Source organism: Rhinoraja longicauda, chromosome 16 (assembly GCF_053455715.1).
Source record: "Rhinoraja longicauda isolate Sanriku21f chromosome 16, sRhiLon1.1, whole genome shotgun sequence".
NCBI classification, from domain to species: Eukaryota; Metazoa; Chordata; class Chondrichthyes; order Rajiformes; family Arhynchobatidae; genus Rhinoraja; species Rhinoraja longicauda.
The window spans coordinates 550,292-563,012 of record NC_135968.1 but is presented as its reverse complement, the minus strand read 5'-3'; the positions used below and the strand labels follow the sequence as shown (position 1 = coordinate 563,012).

Below are 12,721 nucleotides of genomic sequence, written 5' to 3'. Positions count from 1 at the left end.
CTCAGCACGCACACCGAGTAGATGGGGGGGGCTCACCGGCACCCTGACCACCCTCAATGGCCGCTCACGTCCCCGTTTCTCCGTCCACAGTAACGGCTCCTAAACCCTGCAGGAGGGGAACACAGGGTCAACAAGCTGGCAAACAGGACAATACTTACAAGTGAACATCACTGGTGCTTGAAGGGGGGGAAGGGGAGAGGGGGTGTGAGGGGTCTGAGGGGGAGGCGTAAGGGGTGGGGGAGTGAGGTTGAGGGGAAGGTTGAAGGAGTGGGTGAGGATGGGGGTCGAAGGGTGGGGGGCTCTCGGGGTTGAAAGGGGAGTGGGGGAAGGTAGAGGGAAGGGGGAAGGGTGTGAGGGTGAAGGGGGGTGTAAGGGTGAGGTGAGGGGGTGTGAGGGGTGAGGGGGGTGTGAGCTTGTGAGGGGGGTATGAGGGTGAGGGGGGTGTGTGATGGTGAGGCGGGTGTGAGGGTGAGATGAGGGGTGAGTTCAGTGAGTGGGTGGGATGGGGGTGTGGGGGAAGTGTGTGGCGGGGTGCGGGGGGAGGGTGGGGGTCAGGGGACTGGAAGGAGTGGGGTGAGGGGATGTGTGAGTGGGGGTGTGATGGAGTGAGGGGATGTATGTGTGGGGGGTGAGGGGATGTGTGTGTGGTGGGGGGGTGAGGGGACGTGTGTGTGTGTGGGGGGGATGTGTGTGTGTGGGGGATGAGGGGATGTGTGTGTGGTGGGGGGGTGAGGGGATGTGTGTGTGGTGGGGGGGGTGAGGGGATGAGGGGATGTGTGTGTGGTGGGGGGGTGAGGGGACGTGTGTGTGTGGGGGGGATGTTTGTGTGGGGGGTGAGGGGATGTGTGTGTGTGGTGGGGGGGGGGGTGAGGGGACGTGTGTGTGGGGGGGATGTTTGTGTGGGGGGGTGGGTGTGTGTGGGGGGTGAGGGGATGTGTGTGGGGGTGAGGGGATGTGTGTGTGTGTGGTGGGGGGGTGAGGGGACGTGTGTGGTGGGGGGGTGAGGGGATGTGTGTGTGGTGGGGGGGTGAGGGGATGAGGGGATGTGTGTGTGGTGGGGGGGGTGAGGGGACGTGTGTGTGTGGGGGGGATGTTTGTGTGGGGGGTGAGGGGATGTGTGTGTGTGGTGGGGGGGGGGGTGAGGGGACGTGTGTGTGGGGGGGATGTTTGTGTGGGGGGGTGGGTGTGTGTGGGGGGTGAGGGGATGTGTGTGTGGGGAGTGAGGGGATGTGTGTGGGGGTGAGGGGATGTGTGTGTGTGTGGTGGGGGGGTGAGGGGACGTGTGTGTGTGGGGGGGATGTTTGTGTGGGGGGATGTGTGTATGGGGGGTGAGGGGATGTGTGTGTGGGGGGTGAGGGGGTGTGTGTGTGGAGGGTCACCGACCTGGGGGCGCCGAGCATCCGGGAACCGCATCGAACCACCCGCACGACGGCAGCCCCCGGCAGGGGGGGGGGAAGTGGCCCCTGATTGGCCGACCGCGCCGTGACAACCGTCGCCAGGGCGGGATGGGCGGCAGCGATTGGCGGAGGGGCGGGGCTGCGCTTCCACCTATAGGACGCGTTCACCGGAGCCGGGGAGCGTGGGCGCGTGGGCGCGGCTCTGATTGGTCGGACGCCGGGAGGGGGCGGTACCTGCACCTTTGAGACGTCGACGGCGGGGGAGGCGGGGCCTGCTCCGCTGGCGCTGTCCGTCAGTGAGGGGGGGGGCGGGTGCTGGTCCCCGGTCACCGGTGGCTGCGCAGCGGTGAAACGGCCCTTCACCCGCGCCCACTGCGGCAAGACCAAGGTCCTTCACCCGCGCCCACTGCGGCAAGACCAAGGCCCTTCACCCGCGCCCACTGTGGCAAGACCAAGGCCCTTCACCCTCGCCCACTGCGGCAAGACCAAGGCCCTTCACCCGTGCCCACTGTGGCAAGACCAAGGCCCTTCACCCTTGCCCACTGCGGCAAGACCAAGGCCCTTCACCCGTGCCCACTGCGGCAAGACCAAGGCCCTTCACCCTCGCCCACTGTGGCAAGACCAAGGCCCTTCACCCTCGCCCACAGCGGCAAGACCAAGGCCCTTCACCCTCGCCCACAGCGGCAAGACCAAGGCCCTTCACCCTCGCCCACTGTGGCAAGGCCAAGGCCCTTCACCCACGCCCACTGCGGCAAGGCCAAGGGCTTCACCCGCTATAACTTTTCGTATTTTTTGTTATTTTTAGTGTGTTTTTAAAAGTTTGTGTTAATGTTCTCTGGGTTGTTTATGTGGGGGGTGGGGTTGGGGAAAAAGTTTTTTCACTCTCTTACCTTGCCGGAGATGCGGTTGTTTTCCGGATCGTATCTCCGGTCGCTCTGCGGCCTAACATCATTACCATCGGAGCCTGGGATCCCTTGTCTGGGATCGGCGCTCCAACTGCGGCCTGCAGATTTCAACACCGAGGAGCTCGCAGTCTCGGGTAGAGACTGATGTCGGGAAGCTCCAAGTCGCAGGAGGTTCGACTAGCCCCAACCCGGGGTCCGATCGCCCGGTGCAGGGAGTTGAGATCCCCCAATGCGGGAGCTTGATCGGCCCGCACGGAGGGCCCGACCGCCAGCTACGGGAGCCAAGATCGCCCCGACAACGGAAGGATCAAGTGCCCCGACCGCGGCACGACAAAGAAGGGAAGAGATTGAACTTTTTTTTTCGACTTCCATCAGTAAGGAATGTGGAGGAGTCACTGTGGTGAATGTTTATGTTACAATGTATGTTGTGTGTCTTATTGCTTTTTATTGGCATGACTGTATGGCAAATCAAATTCCTCATATGTTGCAAAACACACTTGGCTAATAAAGTATGATTATGATTATGCCATGCGGCCCAACGAGTCTGCTCCACCATTCAATCATGACAAATCTATCTTTCCCTCTCAACCCCATCCTCCTGCCTTCTCCCCATAACCCAACACCCGTACCAATCAAGATTCTGTCAATCTCCGCTTAAAAGGTGCAGTGGTCGAGTTGCTACCTCACAGCGCCAGAGACCCGGGTTTGATCCTGACTATGGGTGCTGTCTGTATGGCATTAATATGCTCTCCCCGTGACCTGTGTGGGTTTTCTCCGGGTGCTCCGGTTTCCTCCCACACTCAAAAGATATGCAGGTTTGTAGGTTAATTGGCTTCAGCAAAATTGGAAAACCGTCCCCAATGTGTGTGGGATGGAGCTAGTGTACGGGGTGATCAGTGGCGGGCGAGGACAAGGTGGGCCGAACGGCCTGTTTGCTCGCAGTATCTCTAAAATCTAAATACCCGGTGACTTGGCCTCCACCGTCGTCTTTGGCAATGAATTCCACAGATTCACCACCCTCCAGCTAAAGAAATTCCTCCTCATCTCCTTTCTAAAGGCATGGGTGGGAAAGGCAGAGAGGGTTAGGGCCAGACGCGGGCATGTGGGACTAGCTTTGATAGGCATGGTTGTGTGTTTCTGTGCTGTGGGACTGACGGGGCTCAACAGGGTAGTTTGATGCTTCAGCCTGCAGCGACCCAGGAGAACTGCGCTCCAGATGCTTCATTAGTTTGTTGTCCTGCACACCGACCGGGAGGCGATGAAATCGCCCGTTCACACGCAACCGCCTCAGCAAACTACATATGGTGATGACAAACGCAATATGCAGTTCAGAACAGTGCAAGATTGTGTTGCACAAAGCCCAGGGTAGCATGGATGAGAGGGGCCGATAGGCCTGTCTTTGGGCAGGACGACCACCACTGCTGTGCGTGTGGAGTTTGCACCCCCCCCCCCCCCCCCCATGGTGGACTTGGATGCGGGTCGGGGCAGGGGAGGCAAGCTCAGCCTTCCAAACCTCAATCCGAGCTCAGGCTTCCTCCCGCGCATCCTAGCCCCGACAGGCCGAGTGCTGCCATCATTCCTTCCCAGACAACTGATGGCAAAAAGTACAGAGGAAATCTCTTCCGACCTCCCGAACCCATCAGGGAATGCCCCTGCCCTGCCTTTGAAACCAAGCCTTTCACAATTGTGCAGTTAGCATTATCTTTTTTTTTAATATACACAGATGCGCCTCGACTTACGATGCTTTGAATTACGATATTTCAACTTTACGATGGTACAAAAGCGATGCACATTCGGCACGGTAGAGTTGCTGCCTTACAGCGAATGCAGGGGTGGAGACCTAGGTTCGATTCCGACAACTGGTGCTGTCTGTGCGGAGTCTGCACGTTCTCCCTGTGACCTGCGTGGGTTTTCTCCGAGATCTTCAGTTCCCTCCCACAGTCCAAAGACGGACAGGTTTGTAGGTTAATTGGCTTGGTAAACGTAAAAAATGACCCTCGTGTGTGTAGGAAAGTATTAACGTGTGGGGATCGCTGATCTGCGCTGACCCGGTGGGCCCAAAAAGGCCGGTTTCTGCACTATATCTCTAAACTAAGCTAAACTAAACATTCAGTAGACACCGTAGGTTAGGTGGCTATGATGTTTGGTAAGTTACGTGTATTAAATGCACTTTCGACTTCCGATACTTTCAATTTACGATGGGTTTATCGGAACGTAACCCCATCATAATTCGAGGAGCATCTGTAGATAGAAGAAAGCTTATCACGGGATAACATAGATTATTTGGGGACCTATCTACATTTCTTTTGCTTAAAAAAAGACATGTATTTCATTGGAATTCAACTTGGTTCCAACGGGGTTAACGAGCAAAAGTTCTTGTTTACCATCGCCGGAATCTTGCAGCCGTCCAAGGGCGGGGACCGAGATGCCACCGTTGACGGGGAATGGCCGGGGATGGAAAGCGGTGAGTCCGCGTTAATCCCAGTGAAAAGAAGACTGAGGAATGACGAAGAGGTGGCGCTCGGGGGGGGGGGGGGGGGGGGCTGGTGGGGGCTGTCGATGACTGGTCAGCTCGGACCTTGCATCCCATCCCAAGAATGGACACCGCATTGTCGACAGGACCAAGGAGGGCTGATATTGGGAAAACTTCTCCATCCGTTTCCCAGCACGGATGGCTGACGTGCTGAGTTCTACCGGCACTTTGGAGGGGAATGGACAGGCAACGTGTCGGGCCGGGATCCTTCTTTGGACTTATGGAGTTGGGGGGGGGGGGGAAGAGAGCTGGAACAAGGAGATGGGATCGGGACAGACTCCAGGACTTGATTAGGAGGTGGAGGGGGGGGGGGTCTCCTTAATTTGGAGAATTCAATGTTCATGTCATTGGGCTGTGAGCTATGAGGTGCTGTTCCTCCAGTTTGCGTGTCACCTCACTCTGGCAATGGAGGAGGCCCAGGACAGAAAGATCAGTGTGGGAGAGGGAAAGGGAGTTAAAATGGTTGGCAACCGGGAGATCCAGCAGGCTTTGGCGGACCAAGCACAAGTGTCGGGTGAAATGCACGCCTAGTCTAGGTACAAGGAACAGCAAATGCTGATTTACAAAGAGACACAATCTCCTGGAGTAACTTGCACCTCTGGAGAGCATGGACAGGCAACATTCTAGGTCAGGACCCTTCTTCAGACTACTTGGTGTAACTCAGCGGGACAGGCAGCATCTCTGGAGAGGAATGGGTGACGTTTCAGGTTGAGACCCTTCTTCAGAAGTGATAGGGGGATATAGGTGAGGGAGGCACAAGAAACTGCAGATGCTGGAATCTTGCAGAGAACACAATTTAGTTAGATGCACAGAATCTCTTGCCCAGAGCGGGGGAATAGAGGACCAGAGGACAGAGGTTCAAGGTGAAGGGGAAAAGATTTAATAGGAATCTGAGGGGTAACCTTTTCACACAAAGGGTGGTGGGTGTACGGAACGAGCTTCCAGGGGAGGTAGTTGAGCCTGGGACTATCCCAATGTTTAAGAAACAGTTATAGACAGGTACATGGATACCTGTTTGGAGGAATATGGAGCACAGGCAGGTGGGACTAGTGTAGCTGGGGCATGTTGGCAAGTGTGGGCAAGTTGGGCCGAAGGGCCTGTTTCCACGCTGTATCACTCTGTGACTCTAACACAAAGTGCTGCAGTAACTTGGCAGGTCAGGCAGCATCTATGGAGCATATGGAGAGGTGACGTTTCGGGTCGGGACCTTTCTTCAGACTGACACTATGTTACCAGATGAGGGGGTGATCGGCAGATGGGTGGAGTGAGTGACAGAGGCGAGAGAAAACAAGCAGATGAAAAGGTGTGAGATAAGGAGAGAGGAATGTATACGGGCAGCTTTAAGGGAAATTGGTCAGGGAGCATTTGGAGTATTGCACACAGTTCACTCCAATACAGGACTGGAGCAGCTAGGCTTGTATACACTGGAATTTAGAAGGATAAGAGGGGATCTTATCGAAACATATAAGATTATTAAGGGGTTGGACACGTTAGAGGCAGGAAACTTGTTCCCAATGTTGGGGGAGTCCAGAACCAGGGGCCACAGTTTAAGAATAAGGAGTAGGCCATTTAGAACGGAGATGAGGAAAAACTTTTTCAGTCAGAGTTGTAAATCTGTGGAATTCACTGCGTTCAAGAGAGAACTAGATAGAGCTCTTAAGGATTGCGGAGTCAGGCGTATGGGGAGAAGGCAGGAACAGGGTGCTGATTGAGAATGATCAGCCATGATCACATTGAATGGTGGTGCTGGCTCGAAGGGCCGAATGGCCTACTGCTGCACCTATTGTCTGTTGCCTATTGACTGATGTGGAGGCTTTGGGGAAGGTGCAGAGAGGGTTTACCAGAATGGTTTAAAAACAAGGAACTGCAGATGCTGATTTACAAAAAAGTTCACAAAATGCTGGAGTAACTCAGCGGGCCAGGCAGCATCACTGGAGAGAAAGATAGGGTGACGTTTCAGGTCGAGACGGAAGAGGGTCTCGACCCGAAATGTTTCCCATTCCTTCCAGCATTTTGTGTTGACCTAAACAGCGCCTATCCATGGCGCGGTGTGCCAGCAGGCTGGAGGAGCGGGCAAAGGCCTTGCCACACAGTGGGCAGGTGAAGCGCTCACCGCTGTGCAGCCGCTGGTGCTCCCTCAGCACCGACAACTGGGCAAAGCTCTTGCCGCAGGTGGAGCAGCCATGGGGCTTTTCGCCTGTGTGCACCCGCCGGTGGATCTTCAGGTCCCGCGATGTGTAGAAGCCCTTGCCGCAGTCGGAGCAGCCGAAGGGCCTCTCGCTGGAGTGCACGAGGTAGTGCTGCAGCAGGCAGATGTAGCGGGTGAAGCCCTTGCCACACTGGGAGCAGGTGAAGGGGCGCTCGCCGGTGTGGATGCGCTGGTGCTCCAGCAGGCTGGAGGACTGGGTGAAGCCCTTGCCACAGTCGCTGCAGGAGTACGGCCGCTCCCCGGTGTGCAGGCGCTGGTGCATCAACAGGTCCGGCGACGACTTGAAGCCCTTGCCGCAGTCGGAGCAGGTGAAGGGCCGCTCGCCACTGTGCACCCGCCGGTGCCGCCTCAGCCCCGACGACTGGGCAAAGCTCTTGCCGCAGGTGGAGCAGCCAAAGGGCTTCTCGCCCGTGTGCACCCGCCGGTGGATCTCCGCCTCATACGCCGTCTTGAAGGACTTGCTGCAGTTGGAGCAGCTGAAGGGGCGTTCTCCCGTATGCATCCGCCGGTGGGTCTCCAGCAGGCTCGGGTACAGCCAGGTCTTGCCACACACGTCGCACTTATAACGTTTTTCCTTGTTGCTCCCCATCATGTGGTCCTCCACCGAAGCTCAGCCCGCACACCGAGTAGATGGGTGGCTCACCGGCACCCTTGCCGCCCTCAATGGCCGTTCACGTCCCCGTCTCTCCGTCCACAGCATCAGCTCCTAAACCCTGCAGGAGGGGAACACGGAGGGTCATCAAGATGGCAAACAGGACATTAGTAACATGTGAAGTTCACTAGTGCTTGAAGGGGGGGAAGGGGGTGACGGGGTCAGGGGGTGAAGGGGAAGTAAGGGGGGGTTGGGGGTCAGGGGTTTGGGTCGAGGTGTGTGGTGGGGATGGGGAAGGGGTGGAGGGTGGGGAGGGGTTGAGTGGGCTTGGGTGAGTGGGGGGATTTGGAAGTGGGTGAGTGTTGTGGGGGTGAGTGGGGGAGCGGGGTGAGTGCGTGAGAGGGTGAGCGAGTGAGGAGGGTGAGTGGGTGAGGGGAGTGACGGGGGAATGGGCGAGTGAATGAGTGGGGGGGAGAGTGGGGGTGAGGGATGAGGGGGTGGGTGGGGGAGAGTGGGGGTTGAGTGTGGGGGGTGAGGATGAATGTGGGGGTGAGGATGAGGGGGAGGTGAGGATGAGTGGGGGGGTGTGAGCGGGGGGTGAGGATGAGTGGGGTGTGTGAGTGGGGGTGAGGGAATGAGTGGGTGGGTGAGGGGTGACGAGGATGAGGGGGTGGGTGGGCGGTTGAGTGTGGGGGGTGAGTGGGGAGGGGGTGAGTGAGGATGAGTGGAGGTGTGTGAGTGGGGCGAGGGTGTGAGTGGGGGGTGAGTGTGGGGAGGGTGAGGATGAGTGGGGGTGTGTGAGTGGGGGGCGAGGGGGTGAGTAGGTGTGGGTGTGAGTCGGTGGGGTGGGGGTGAGGATGAGTGAGGGGGTGAGGATGAGTGGGGGGCGAGGATGAGTGGGGGGGTGAGGATGAGTGGGGGGTGAGTGGGAGTGGGGGCGAGTGTGAGTGGGGGGTGAGTCGGTGGGGTGGGGGGGTAAGGATGAGTGAGGAGGTGTGGATGAGTAGGGGGGTGAGTGGGTGTGGGGGGTGTCGGTGGGGTGAGGATGAGTGGGTGCGGGGGGTGAGTCGGTGGCGTGAGGATAAGTGGGGGGTGAGGGAATGAGTGGGGGGGTGGGGTGGGGGTGAGGATGAGTGGTGGGGGGTGAGTGGGGGTGTGAGTGAGGATGAGTGGGAGGTGAGTCGGTGGGGTGAGTGAGGATGAGTGGAACGGTGGGGTCCGCACTGACCTGGGGGCGCCGAGCATCGGGAAACCGCGTCGAGCCGCGCGCACATCACCCCGTCCTGCGCCGTGACGTCACCCGCGCGTACGACCGGCGCCCTGACGTCTCCCCAAACCCGAGGGGGACTAGCGGCCCCGCCCCCTTCCACCGGGCAGTCACGTGGGGGGCGCATCAAGGATCCGCTCCGTCGGTGGAGTGAGGGATGTGGGGGGTGAGGGAATGAGTGGGGGGGTGAGAGTGAGTGGGGGGGAGGTGAGTGGGGGGGTGGTGAGTAAGGGGCTGGGGTGGGGGATGAGGATGCTCCGTTGTCTTTGCTCTGCAGCTTCCGGGGCCGGTGGAGGGGTGGGGGTCGTGGCCTCTGATTGGCTGGTCGCGCCGTGGCAACCGTTGCTAGAGCGGGAGATGCGATTGGTGCAGTGCGCTGTCTGTCCGAGGGGCGTTACTGCGTGTGGGGAAGGGGGGCGGGGACGTAGCTCTGATTGGTCAGACGCAGGGAGGGGGCGGACCTCGTCGGACGTGACGTTAGAGCCGGGGAGGGGCTCGCTCCCATTGGCCGCTGGCGCTGCCCGTCAGTGGCGGGGAGGGCGGTGTCACATCTCCGCCTCAGATGTGAAATAATGATGCAGACACAATCTGTACAAGTCATATTACTTAGTTTCTATTCACAAAATGCTGGAGTAACTCACCAGGCCAGGCAGCATCTCACCTGACCTGCTGAGTTACTCCAGCATTCTGTGAAATAAATAGCTTTGATTTGTACCAGCATCTGCAGTTATTTTCTTACATTACTTAGTTTCTATGTTTATTGTCTCTCCTGACTGCAACCTTCCACCTTGCAGTACACAGCAAGCACACCTTCCCACTCTCCAGTCACCTGATACACAGGTCACGATATTTGCAGGACCCTGAAGCCTGCGATTCCTGTGAAAATTCCACAGATTCACAACTCTCTGGGTGAAAAGGTTTCTCCTCATCTCAGTCCTAAATGGTTTACACCTTATTCTTAAACTGTGACCTCTGGTTCTGGATTCCCCCAATATCGGGAACATTTTTCCTGCATCTACCCTGTCCAATCCCTTAACAATTTTATATGTTCCTATAAGATCCCCTTTCATCCTTCTAAATTCCAGTGAGTACAAGCCCAGTCGATCCATTCGTTCATCATATCTCAGTCCGCCATCCTGTTAATTAACCTGGTGAACCTATACTGCACTCCCTCAATAGCAAGAATGTCCTTCCTCAAATTAGGAGACCAAAACTGCACACAATACTCCAGGTGCTGTCTCACCAGGGCCCTGTCCAACTGCAGAAAGACCTCTTTGCTCCTAAACCTAACTCTTCTCGTTATGAAGGCCAACATGCCATTAGCTTTCTTCACTGCCTGTTGTACCTGTATGCTTACAGTGACTGATGTACAAGGACACCCAGGTCTTGTACTTCCCCTTTTCCTAACCTGACACCATTCAGTTAATAGAGTGTTGGAGTAACACCTTACATTGCTGTGCTCCCCTCTCCAGTGACTCTCGGTATAAAGAAAAGTTCCTTCTCTCCAGAGATGCTGCCTGTCCCGCTGAGTTACTCCAGCCTTTTGTGTCTGTCTGTGGAGAACATTGATAGGGGATGTTTTTTGGGTCATGACCCATCAGACCTGAAACATTGCCTCTCCACATTGACCACAGATGCTGTCTGACCCGCTGAGTTACTCCAGCACTCTGTGAAACGTCACCTATCCACATTCTCCACAGATCCTGCCTCCGGCACTTGTTAATGTCTGAAGCAGCATCTGCAGCCCCTGGTGTCTGCCAAATATAGGCACAAAGTGCTGGTGAAAAAATATAGGCAACATTTCAGGTCAGGACACTTGGCTACTTGTCAAACTTTGTTCGAGTTGAGAAATGTCATTCTCTGATTTAAGTTAACTATCCAACAATCTACCTCCCTTTTATTGAAAGCGGTATGAATATTGATTCCTCTAACTTCAAGTAACACTTATATCCCCTCTCCATTCCTCCCCAACCCAAGTCATACCAGCCTCAAAGGCCTCTTGTTGAGTCTCATTGTCTGTAACTCGATTTCACCTAGCCCACAGCTAACAATGGCCTTTAACATCATTATTTTTTTGCATATCCTTGGCATCTGCCTAGTTCTGTCATTTTCACACCTCACCCTCCCATATCTCTAGTCTCCCTCTTCGCTGATTCAGTCTGAAAAAGGGTCTCGACCCAAAATGTCACCAATTACTTTCCAGAGATTCTGTCTGACTTATTCCAGCTTTTTATGTCTATCCCCTTTTTTGTCCTCTCTCTTCCCTGTGCCCCACCTGAATGGGACCCCTTTCCCCCATCCCCTTTCACCAATATCCCTTCCTCTGGCTTCACATTCTGCTCATCTTCACTTGAGAATCTATGCTATTAGCTGGTATAGTCAATTAGAGATATTATATTTGTTAAATCAAATTCTTTACCTTCAGTCTGAATAATCACACGTGATACTGGATTAGCACATCAGATTTATTCCACCATGGGGTTCTTCCCGAGAAGATCTCCAGACACAACACTAGTGTCTGAAGAGACCTCAACTCAGGGGAGGGGAAGAACCCCATGGTGGAATAAATCTGATGTGCTAATCCAGTATCACGTGTGATTATTCAGACTGAAGGTAAAGAATTTGATTTAACATTTGGTGGCAGCGGTGGGATTTCAAAAGACAATTACCACGAGTTCGCGGCCAAGGAGCTGAGAAGTCTCGGAGGCAGAGAGAGGAATTGGGCCCCCGATGCAAGTGGTTTGTTTTACTGCATCGGTTTCCTCTGATCTGTCGTCTGATGACGAATTGGCCATTCGCTAACTCTTGTGTGATATCTTGACGAAATCAGGTCAGTCTGGTGAATACTGGAAGCGGCAGATATTTTGTTCAGTGATTGGTATCACTGGGAGTCGACTATAATTAAATGATATCGATATCAATACCACTGGGTCAGGTTTCAGTCCTGAGAGAGTGGGGCACAGGTCAGGTTTCAGTCCTGAAAGTGCGGACGTTGTTCAGGTTTCAGTCCTGAAAGCGTGGGTTACAGTCGCTGTAAGATTGGGTCCGATTGTGTGTATGAAAGTGTTGTGAGGTGTGTGAACTTGTGTGAAGTGTTGTGGGGGGTATTAAGATGTGTGACGTTTGGAATGCGACTGTGTAATTTGTGTCATTTGCAACGCACTGTGTTGAATTATCAGTCAGCAAGATGGGTAATCGTTTGGATACTACAACTGAATCAAACAGTGCTTTGCAAATCTTATGTGAACGGTATTGACAAATCGGAGCAATTCAGACAATTGTCGGGGGAGTCAAACAAGAAATTAGGGGATGACTTTTGGCCATTAGGAGGAATAAAGGCTCTGGATGATGTTAAGAAGGTTCAGGAGATAATTTGGAAGAGTAATAGGGGTACTCTGGCAAAGGAACTTATTGCCCTGTGGAAACAGTATTGTCAAGAATTAAGGGAAGCTTCTGTGTTGGCAAGTTGGCAGGATAATGTTTTGAAATTGGGAATAGGAATTACAGGAGGGGGAGTGGCTAAATCAGTCGGAGTGTTAAAGAAGGAATGTGCTCATGAGAAACGTTTGAGTCAGAAGTCTGGTAAGACCCTGATGGGGTCTGGGGATATGGATGTAAGGGATTACGTAGTCCAATGGCTGGCTTTCCCCGAACGAAGGGAGACTGTTTGTTTCCTGATTTGGATGAATGGAATCACAGAATTGCCTGAAGTCCCTAAATCCCCCATATGTTGTCAGGATGGCAAACTGGAGTCAGCAGCTTTGAGCATTCTGCTCAGCCAGCTGAACTAGTTGTCCTAATACAACAGAGCAGATTTC

General features: G+C 54.9%; 1 protein-coding gene across 1 annotated transcript in view; it reads right to left on the bottom strand.

The window, feature by feature from the left end:
- LOC144601234 (uncharacterized) overlaps positions 1–12,721 on the bottom strand; it is a 55,655-nt gene that overhangs the window by 4,094 nt on the left and 38,840 nt on the right. Inside the window, exons 10-11 of the mRNA XM_078413239.1 lie at positions 6,800–7,653; positions 1,409–1,769 (exon numbers count right to left, since the gene is read on the bottom strand). Coding sequence (XP_078269365.1) covers positions 1,409–1,769; positions 6,800–7,653 — 1,215 coding nt within the window. The remainder of the gene's footprint in view (positions 1–1,408; positions 1,770–6,799; positions 7,654–12,721) is intronic.